The sequence below is a fragment of the Rhagoletis zephyria genome, unplaced genomic scaffold, assembly GCF_001687245.7.
Source record: "Rhagoletis zephyria isolate East Lansing unplaced genomic scaffold, Rhagoletis_zephyria_1.1 Rzeph_scaffold_01877, whole genome shotgun sequence".
Classification (NCBI taxonomy): Eukaryota; Metazoa; Arthropoda; class Insecta; order Diptera; family Tephritidae; genus Rhagoletis; species Rhagoletis zephyria.
This window is the reverse complement of record NW_016158961.1, coordinates 33,247-44,453: the sequence shown is the minus strand read 5'-3', so window position 1 is coordinate 44,453 and position 11,207 is coordinate 33,247. Positions and strand designations below refer to the sequence as shown.

At 30.9% G+C, this 11,207-nt stretch overlaps 1 protein-coding gene across 1 annotated transcript in view; it reads right to left on the bottom strand.

Moving 5' to 3' along the window:
* Positions 1 to 4,295: 4,295 nt before the first annotated feature.
* LOC108365455 (rho GTPase-activating protein 26-like) overlaps positions 4,296 to 11,207 on the bottom strand; it is a 32,490-nt gene continuing 25,578 nt past the window's right edge. The window contains exon 2 of the mRNA XM_017619485.1: positions 4,296 to 4,324. Coding sequence (XP_017474974.1) covers positions 4,311 to 4,324 — 14 coding nt within the window. The 3' untranslated portion in view covers positions 4,296 to 4,310. The remainder of the gene's footprint in view (positions 4,325 to 11,207) is intronic.

The following is an 11,207-nucleotide window of genomic DNA, read 5'->3' as shown; positions in this document are numbered from 1 at the left end:
TATATTTTTTTGTTTACCGAGAAATTGTGCCATTAAGCAACTTTCACTAAATTAGGAATTGTGTGCGACTTCAATTTAATCTATTCTTCTGCAGTGGATATGCATTTAAGCAAAGATGTCCATGAACATTTGTATCTCTTTTGAATTTCTAATTGGCAATGGCTATTGCCAATTGACAAACATCGCTAATGAATTTAAATGAGGTATTAAATGGGGATAGATAATTGTAGCTTTCTCTGGAATATTTATCATTTTTGAAAGAACTGAAGACGACAAATAAGAAGTTTTAATCGATTTTGAAATCTTTATGAGATTGACTGAAACAGAACTCTGTGAAATTTAATTTAATTATTTGATTTAGGGAAAACAGCTGGTGCTATGATTTTAGCTGCCTTCAATACGAATCGCTTATATTCGACGTTAAAGAACGTTTTTGTGACTTTTCATAAAAAGTGGACTTAGCAGCTTTTTACTCTTAGCAAGCAATATACAAAGCAAAAAGAAAATTCGTATTAGTAAATTTATTGTACGATCTGCCGAGAGAAAAATGTGAAATTTTCCGGTTTGTAGCAGCGTCCGCAGCAGAATAAAACACTAATTAGATAAAAACCTCATGATTAAAAAAATAAACAGACATATTTAAGAGGCAAACGTCTTAAAAAATAACTAAATCTAGATTTGAAAATATTGGATAAATTTAATCATTGCAAAAAAAATATGATTTTAGAAATGCCTTTTAAAACATCAAAATATACCAACATTAAAGAGAAACCCATTTAAACAAGTATATAAAAATTTAATTAAAAGTAGCCGTAATAATTAGTTATTAAAAACATCATTTAAAAAATACATTTTATAAAAAAAAAAACATTTAAAAGAAGAGCATCTTTTAAAAATTATATGGAAATTGACATATATGTATGTATGTACTAGTTGAATATATAAGTATGCAACAAAAATAAAAATAAGAAAATATAAAAATAAGAATTAGAAATTTAAATGATAAAATAAATGTAAATAAATAACAGCAAAAAACAAATTTAAATAAGCATTGTCCGGTTGCACCAATCAATTTTAAATTTATCACCCATTTTAAATTTGAACAGTCTGATAAATTTTAAAATTGATTGGTGAAACTGGGGATAGGAAAGTTAAAAAAACATATTACTTAACTTCCAAAAATATTTTTTTTTAAGTTTAAAAAAACACAAAAAATTAAAAAAAAAACCCAAAAAAATAAAGTATTAATAAACAATGACAAGATTCCGTCCTTTTTGTCTTTCTCTGTTTCACACATAATTGAACTGAACATATGAAATTTCGTATTAAAAACTTTTATTTAATAAATAAATTAAGATGCAACTACCATAATTTTCATTAAACAATAGCGTTTTATACGTAGTTTAAAAACGAAGTTTGAAATTATATAAAAATTTCAAAATTTTGTTAAACTATTTTATTTAATTCATTGGGACTTCGGTATTTTTTATTTAAAAATATTTTGACAAATTTATTTATTTTATTTTTCTTAAAGGAAATTGAAGAAACTTTTATTTCATTCTTTAACGCTTTATAAGCTTTGACGGCAATTATGGATTTTTCTGTTGTTTACGAAAAATAAATTAAAGAATGTATGTATAAAGAACACTTACAGCGTGGCGACGAATAACTGTTACCCAGTTTTTTTTGAGAAATAAAAGGGTCCTTTATAAATTTTGCGAAAAAAGTATTTTATTGTTAATTTTCCACAGATTTTACTTTAGTTGTATTAGTTAGTTTTTAAATATTAATCATTATCTACATTTGCCAGCAGTGTAAACTTCGAGAGAAAACTTCATTTGGCACGCATATACTTTTTGCTCTACGGAGACGTATGGTAAAGTCTTGATAAAGAATTTCTTAACAGTTTGTTAAATTTTGAAATGGCTACGACATTAAATCGTATATTTGATCCAAGCACCCCCATTTTAGGTACATTAAGAACGTAGCCAAACAATGTATCGAGAATCATTCTCTTATTTTCATTAGTATGTCAATGGCTTTTCCAATAGCGTTCTTCCTTTGCAAAGGGGCATAATTATTGGTTAAAACATAAGGGGTATTCACAGGTGATCTGGTTCCCTGGTCTTTGCTTGAGTTATCTGCTGTTTTGTCAGAGTACCAGGCCACTTGCTTAACTTGGTGAATACCTGTATATGCATGTATAGTAGTTTGGCTGGAACTGCTGGAAGAAACTCCTTTCAAGGGAATTTTAAATATTAAAGATTGTTTGATGTGAGTCCAAAAGTACACATACATAAGTAGTACCGAAGAGAGTAAGTACATGTTTAATTTTTAGGTGCATTTGTCTACTTTTAGGTACCATTTTTTTTCGGCAAATAAGTACAATTTGAAAATTCAATTCTTGTCCATATTGCGAAAATGTATTTTATGCCGTCATCAAATAGGTGAATGCTGTCAAATCGACGAAAGGTTAGCGCTCTGCTGATGGCGCTAACTATATTTTCTACATCGTGGCTTTGATATAAATACATATGTATGTACATACAACGAGCGTTGACAACAATTCGAGATAGGAAACTAACTCTAGGCGAGTGGTAACTATTGTCTACCGTGTACACAGCTTGTAGAGCACGTGATGGAGAAAAGTTGAGATTTATCTATTTTGTCTCTAGCTAGAGTGAATATCTCCTAGAGTGCTCTACCGTGTAAACTTAATTTAGAGAGGAGATTTTTCTTTCAGTAAAACTCTAGAGAGATTTCTTTACCGTGTACGCTTAGCTTAAAAGACACCCGAATATCTTAAATAAATAATTAGTTACTATTCCTTTTTGCAGAACCACTTAAATTTAAATAAAAAATATATCAACCAATTTTTAAAAGAGATAATTAATATCAAAAATATATTAAACGGTTAATGAATTTTTTTAGTTAAAATTTTTATTTAGCTGTTTTTAAAGCATCGTTCACTGCAATGGCTGATATCACGCGCTGTGTTTCATTGTAGTTTTACAATCATGCCCACGAAATATGCCCAGCAATAATTGCCGCATTGTATAATTATTTTTTTGTTTTTTTTTTTGCCGACGCTGTAATTACAATTTTTTCCTCTAAAAAATTTAATAATTCGCACCTTTAAAGATTTTTTGTTTTTCTCTAAGCGGCGGGCAATAGTCTGTGGTGGCATTTTTCCATTTCCGAAACACTGAACGAGCGCAACAAATTGACCGACTAATTCAAGGTTTCACAAAATTGAAATCTCAACCAAAAAAGCAAAAATACCAAAAATTATATGAGAAAAAAAAAATCAATTCAAACTAACCAACAAAAAGCGGTAATGAATCATACTTCATTAATGGCTCGTCAACTGACAAGCGGACGGACTGAACTGTTGTGAGCAATACGAGGTGACTGGACATGACGGCGACGACGCCAACGACGATGAACTAAACCAGTTTCGCAGAGAGTAGGTGAGTGCGATCAACAGTCAGCAGCAGCTTTTTTTCGTAGTGGTAATGAAACAAATTTCAGTTGGAGTTCGAATTACGACACTCAAGTGGGTACCTGCTCATCGCAGGCCATACGCTGCAAGCCATACGCTGACTCCGGCTAGTAAGATCGATGACAAAAATAAATATAAATAAAATATGAGAAAACAAAAACGAAGAAATACCAAGAGCAAGCAAGCGAAGAACGTATCAAAGAATTTTTCACAAAATCTATGCAACTGCTGCGACTACAAAAAAAAAATATATGAAAAGTAAATATTTAAAAAAATAAATAAGCCATAAAAAATGCGCAAACATTAGCATTTGAGAACCGGATTTTCGAAACAGCAACAAGTACTGATCTCGCAGTCATACGCGCCAATGAGCGTTGATCAATCGCTGGTGTACGATAGATCGATGCGTGGATTAGCGTTGACGACCGGTTAGAGTTACTGCTGTCGCTTGTTGTTGCTATTGTAAGACCTCTAATGTGATGCTTTCCAAGTTATTTATTATTTGTTTTTTTTTTTTTGCAAACACACACATAGTAGATACATAGTTTTTGCTTCAGTTTTGCTTTGTTTGTTTATACGTTTTGTAGCTTAGATATTTATTTTCATATTTATGCTAATTCCTCTGTATTTTTGTTTGGCTAAGCCGAGTAAGATCATCCGTCGCCGCTAATCAGCCTCATTACCACTCGAACGCCACTTAGTCGGCCATGCTATTTATGAGCTACGTGATTAGCCGGCTCACAGACAGACAGATGGGACGGGAAGGCAGTTGCATGAGTGTGTCTTATTTTGTCTGAGAGTGCGGAAATCACGCAACAACATCTACAACAATAACAAAAAGTAAATAAGTAAAAAAATAAAACAAATTATTTCTTAAATACAAAAATAAAAATTTAGAATATATAAAATTAAATATATTTAAAATTTAGTTAATGAAAACTTAAATTAATAAAAAATAAATTAATTAAAAATAAAATTAAAAATATGTAAAACAAAATGATTATATCAAAAGGACAAGTTAAGATTTAAATAAGCAGATAAATCACTTATTCAATAAAAAATAAAAATAAAGCGAGTTAGAATTAAAAAAATACTAAATTTAAAAATATATTAAATTAAAGTGTATTCAAATAAAAAAATATTACATTATAAATTAATTTGATTAAAAATATATGCATTTAAAAAATATAATCAATTAAATATATATTCAATTAGAAAATATATTAAATTGAAAACTATATTCAATTAAAAATATATATTCAATTAACAAATATCTTAAATTAAAAAAGTATTCAATTAACAAATATACTTAATCAAAACATAGTAAAAATATAAAAAAAAACAAAATTAAAAGAAATGTACTTTTGGTTCCTAAAAAGTAAAAAAAAAAAATTAGTTTAACTACCAGTTTCACCAGCAATGTAAGGAGAAATGATTTTTTCCCCTTCTGGCAGTTTTATTATTAAGTTAAAATTTTATGAAACTGGCTATAAAACTTGAAAGCAGATTTATTTCTAATCAAAAATTGTCTTTTTGAAAACATATGACGGCCAAGAGAGCCCTACAAAAACAACTGCGTTCTTTTGTTAGTTTGTAAATAAATTACTTATTAAGTTTTGGTATTCCCTGGTGGTACATGGGTACGCATTCCAGTAGAAAGAATTTGAAAAATGCTTTAAAAAACTCTTGAAAAATTCCTTTTTATAATTTTTTACCGCATATAGCCTGGCACCATATAGACATGTATGTATGCATATCCACACATAAGTATGTATGTATGTATGCATATCCATACATAAGTATGTATGTATGTATATACACCCGTAATTAATGCCAAGTCAATTAATCAATTTGAATGTTTCAATTGCCAACTGCATTCCAACAGGAAAATGAGAGTTTATTGTTGGAACCTGTTTATTTACCTAAATATGTATGTACATATATACATATTATGTATGTATGTAAGTAAATAGTCAAGTTAAAAAATAAATTCTTTACATTTTTAGCATGCTTTTAAGGAATTTTCGCGCACCCCAGGCCAGCTTAGGCATTCCTTCCACGCGAGGGTGCGAATGATGAGCAATAAGTGTTGGCGACTCAAGAAAATTATAGAACAAGAACAATAAGAATAGCATATAGAGTAAAGAAAAAATACATCAAATACATTCATACTGCACATTTGTACGTTTGAACGTATATATGTAAATTAGGGTGGTCCAAGATAAGTACAGTCGGAATTTTAATGCTCTCACCCACTAGGATTGTTCTATACTGCAAAAACAGCTTTTTATTTTAAAATCAAAAAATATTTAGCGGCCACTCAAAGCGCTCAAAGTTTTTCTTTCATGCATTTTAATGTAAAAAAGTACCAATTTTTCATAGAAATGGTATAGAATTCTTGAAAATCAATATTTTTCGATCGGAAAACTGTTTTTTTCTTCAGGAGACTTTCAATAATAATACCCAATGGTTTATTTAACCATTTTTTAACATCAAAAATTTTGTATAGGTCTCCTAAAAACCCCGAAAATACAATGGGCTGACCCATAAAAAATCGCTAATATTAAAAAATGGTAAAATAAACCATTGGGTATTGTTTTTGGAAGCCTCCTGAAGTGAACCAGAGTTTTCCGATCGAAAGTCATTATTTTCAAGAACTCTATAAAATACATGGGACAACTTTGAGCGCTTTGAGCGACCTCTAACTATTTTTGGATTTCGAAATAAAAAACAGGGGTATATTTTTCGATTTAGAACAATCCTAAGGGGTGAGAGCATTAAAATTCCGACTCTACTTTTTCCACGCGCATTTTTGGACCACCCTAATGAACATACATCTTATAGCACAATCTTGCAAGTTGGAAATGTGAGCCTGCTGGCCCAAAATCGTTTGAACAAATTATAAACGCATCGAGTATCTTATCGCGCGCCCATAAATACTTGTTGAGTTCGGTTGAAGTGTATTTTTTCAGTTTTTTTTTTTCTTTATCAGAAAGTGTACTTAAGCGAGTATTTAATAAAATTAATAAAATAAAAATTTATTGGAGTGAAATATGAAACTGTGCAACGTAAAAGTGCAAATAAAAAAAAAATAACAAGAGCTGACTGCGCTTCAAAAAATATTATTTCAATTTGGTGGTTGTTATCGGTGTTTCGATTGCTTCGAAAATTTTATGTGGTGCGATTTGAAGGCGAAGGCGAAGGTAAAGGCAAATTAATAGATACGTTAATAGATAAATACTAAGGGACACTTGTGTATATACAAGCAAGCAAACATACATATGTATGTGTATAGTATTTGTGTGAGAATGTGCTAGTGTTTATTTATTGGCGTTTAGTAGCCAGCGCGCAGATAGTAGCGTATAAACTACTAATTAGTGTATGTACTCGTATTTAAGTACATATACATACATATATACAGCTGTATGTATTTAAGTTGAAATTTCTTACAGTGCGTTTAAAACACTCATTTGTTTGTTCATTTAAATGCTTGACGTTGACTTTATTATTCTGCATTCTACCCCGTCCGCCAACCCGTAAAGCTTGTGCGTCAGTCCCAATGTCAGTCAGTTCACTGGCATGCCAACACATCATTAAATCGACGCATTGTGGTCTTATCAACCACAAAACTCAACATTTTATTTACATACATTTTATTTTATGTACATACAAATGTACAATGTTTGCCTGTGTATGTTGTAGCCTTTAACTATACTTGTATTATTTATTAAAACTAATCTCAATTACTCAAGGTACTTACAAATTGTGTTACGCTGAAAAATTAGTAGCGAGATATGCATCAGTCTCAAGATGGTTGCTTTAATTAGTTTTTGTTTTCATAGCTTCCGTTTTTATTTTTGTGGCATATAACTAACAGTTTAATTTAAACAAATTTAAAAACATCGTCATCAAAATGTTCAACTTTTTTATCAGAATTTTTAGAAAAATTTCGAGTATGCAGTTTTGTAGTCCATTCAATAGTAGTAACGTGCAAGTTTCATTCGACTTAATATTTACGCCAATTTTTTTTTTTAATTTTTTTTTTTTGCCCAGGGTGTTGCGCATTTTTCTTCATATAAAACTCGATTTTGTTCATGCATTAGGCCGATACAAATCTAAAAATTACAAAGGTTCCCGAAAGAACTCCAAAAAGTTAAATAAAGTTGGGCTATAAAAACTGCATATAAATTTTTTTTTGTCAAAAAAAAACAAACAAAAAAAATTTAAAATTTTTCGTGTGCATTTTGTCGCTTTGGGGGAACCCTATAATTGTATTGAACTAGTTTTCACTATTATAATATTCATTAAAAGGCACAGGAGAATCGATTGCATAGCTTGCACGACAGGACGTTTTTGACGACGTTTTTTGCAGCCAATTTCGGGATGGACTCTGGAATTTCAGGACTAGCGGTTTATTAACGCAATATTAGCAGCGATCTTTTGGATTAAGCATCAGCAATTCTGATACNCAAAAAAAAAACAAACAAAAAAAAATTTGGCGAACTTTAAAATTTTTCGTGTGCATTTTGTCGCTTTGGGGGAACCCTATAATTGTATTGAACTAGTTTTCACTATTGTAATATTCATAAAAAGGCACAGGAGAATCGATTGCATAGCTTGCACGGCAGGACGTTTTTGACGAGGTTTTTTGCAGCCAATTTCGGGATGGACTCTGGAATTTCAGGACTAGCAGTTTATTAACGCAATATTAGCAGCGATCTTTTGGATTAAGCATCAGCAATTCTGATAAAAAATATCGATACAAAGGTTTGGGAACAATCTTGTCTTCTTCGATCCCGAAATTTGTTATGCTATACTTATTAAAAAAAAGTTTTGAATTTAAGTTGTTTGAAAATAATTTTCCCAAAATATTTTTCCCCTTACTATTTTGTTGNCAAAATATCGATACAAAGGTTTGGGAACAATCTTGTCTTCTTCGATCCCGAAATTTGTTATGCTATACTTATTAAAAAAAAGTTTTGAATTTAAGTTGTTTGAAAATAATTTCCCCAAAATATTTTTCCCCTTACATTTTGTTAAAGCACTGTACATAATTAACAATATGTATGTAGTAACATTAATACAGCAAATATTGAACTTCCAAGTCCACGTTGAAGCGGCCCAATTAGGTGCTTTCTCTTCATCATTTTATTACACCAGTAGCCAACTCTCCCTTATCTACTACTGTAAGCATGTATGTATGTAGTACAGACATATGTATTTACTTATGTCAAACACTTGTCAAGCTCAACAAATTACTGTTCTTATAACCGTATTTACCTATAATTTTCTACTCGATCGATCGATTTTGTACGCTGACAAATGGTGAAAGGGAGGGCGATTTAAGTACATAGCTTAGACATGCTCTATTGTACGAGTGTATTAAGACGCATTTTATGAATTGTGGAGACAGATATATATATATTAGGGTGGTCCGTAAATTTAGGGAGCAAATTTTTACGTCGGATTTCCTAAGCCTCAACCCTACGTCGATGCTACTATAATCGAAGATATCACATATAAATTTTGGTCCCGATTGGAGACAGTTAAGACGTGTCGCACAGGGGGCAAAGTTCAGATTACCTTATGACGACGGCTTAACCGACTTCAATCGGGCCTAAACTTTATATGTGATATCCTCGACTTTAGTAGTATCGATTTTGGGCATTAAATGAAAAAAACATATTTTAAATTTTTCGAGTACCTACTCAGAGGCATCTGGCCTTTGACGCCTTTGCGAGAAGAAAATGCACAACACCGTCAGCAAAAAAAAAATATCAAAAATCAACATATTTCTTTAGCAACTTCAAACTTGCCCTTCCTGAAATTTAACAAAATATAAAACCGGATAATAGAAATTTGTGTAAAGTTAGCAATATTCTATGAAAATTTGCGGAATTTCCCCTAATTTTCGCCAGACTTTAAAATTTTAATTAAAATGGTTTTTGTTGTATAATTACATGCATAAAAAAATTTACCATGAAACTCATTTTGAAACCATAAAAAAGTCAACGCAAATAGTGAGTCACTGTACATGTATATTAATTAGTGTGCGCCTTATTTGTATGAAGACAATTTTTTTTTTTGTAAGCTACAAAGCAGGACTCACCCTAGATAGGTTCGTTTGGTCATGGAAATGTGCTCTGCGAACAATTTTCAAAATCGGATAAGAGAAAGATGCGCCTAAAGAGCCCTTAAGTTACATACTAATTCTCTAAATTTAACATAGAATAGCAAAAAAGAGCCTATAATTCAGCGTTTCGTGTTAATCAATGGATTTTTGCATGCCAGTCTTAAATATGGCTACGCCATTTTCATATATCGCCAGGCTTGGAAGTTATAGAGCCTTTTTTGCATAACTTTGGGACTCGTGAGACACGCCTTTGCATTATCCAATTTTTTTTTTATTTTTGGCAGAGCACATTTTTATGACCAAATGTATCGTAGGAGAGACTTGATTTGTGAGTCAAAATTCAAAAATAAGCCGCACTCTAATGTACCCAGATATACTTATATAACTAGACATGTACATATTTAGCCATAAGTACATAAGGCTAGATTTCTCTTTTAAGCGGATTTTTTAATAAATTTTTTCTAAATATACTTTTAAGTTTTTGACTTTTTAGATTAAATATCTTTGTTTCGTTTTCATACTAAGTCGGCAGTAAGTCACTATTTAATGTATTGTACATACAATGACCATGTATCTATATTTGGTGTTTACATAGTATAAGTACATTTAGTGGAAAAATCGGAACGTATGCGTAGATAATTATTTTTGTTGACATTGCTATTCGATTGAAATGTTTTATCAGAAAGTGAAATCAACCATTCTTATAGAACTGAGCTAATATTGAAGAAATAAAACGTAAAGGGGAATAAAATATGAAGCAGTGTCATGGGTTTCAACTCAACATGTCGGACATACAAAATTAACAAGCAGTTTTAATTCAATAATAAAAAACACAGGAAGCAATAAAAACCCATCTGAACACTGGCGAGAAACATTTCCGGCCGTTTCGATCCACCTATAAGCTAGTAGTTTGCACTGCTGTTCATTAGTTTTTAGGAATCCCTGGACTGTGTAGGCTTCAGTTCTGTTTTCTTGACATCATATATTGGGGTTCATACATTCAAGTTGTTAATTTAGATTTGAGATCCCAATTCTTCCGAAATTAGTTTCCGACGGGTACAAATAGAGGCCCTACATTCTTGAATGACTTTATCTTGGTGGGGATTCTATGAGAACTTATCCAGGAAAACTTCCAGATATTTGACTTCTTCGGATATGTCTAGCTTTTCTCGTGCTTAGCATTGACGTGGCAATGGTAAGGTTTAACTGTTTAAATTTTTACTTCATAGCGACAACTTCGACGTACATACATATTTCTGGTCGCAAGGGATTGCATTCTAGATGAATTGTTGAACAAACGCATTTAGTAGAGATTTGAGTTAGGAATAAGATAAAGGGAAAATCAAAGACAAATAGAAAGATAAACATATAGATAAAAGATACTGATACAGCAATTTATAAAAGAAATGGGCAAACGTAAAATAAAATATAGACAGATTATACAGTTTTGGCTATACAAAATGATTGGCATAAAGATAAAAATAAGAATACAAAAAAGATAAAGATAAAGATAAAGATAAAGATAAAGATAAAGATAAAGATAAAGATAAAGATAAAGATAAAGATAAAGAT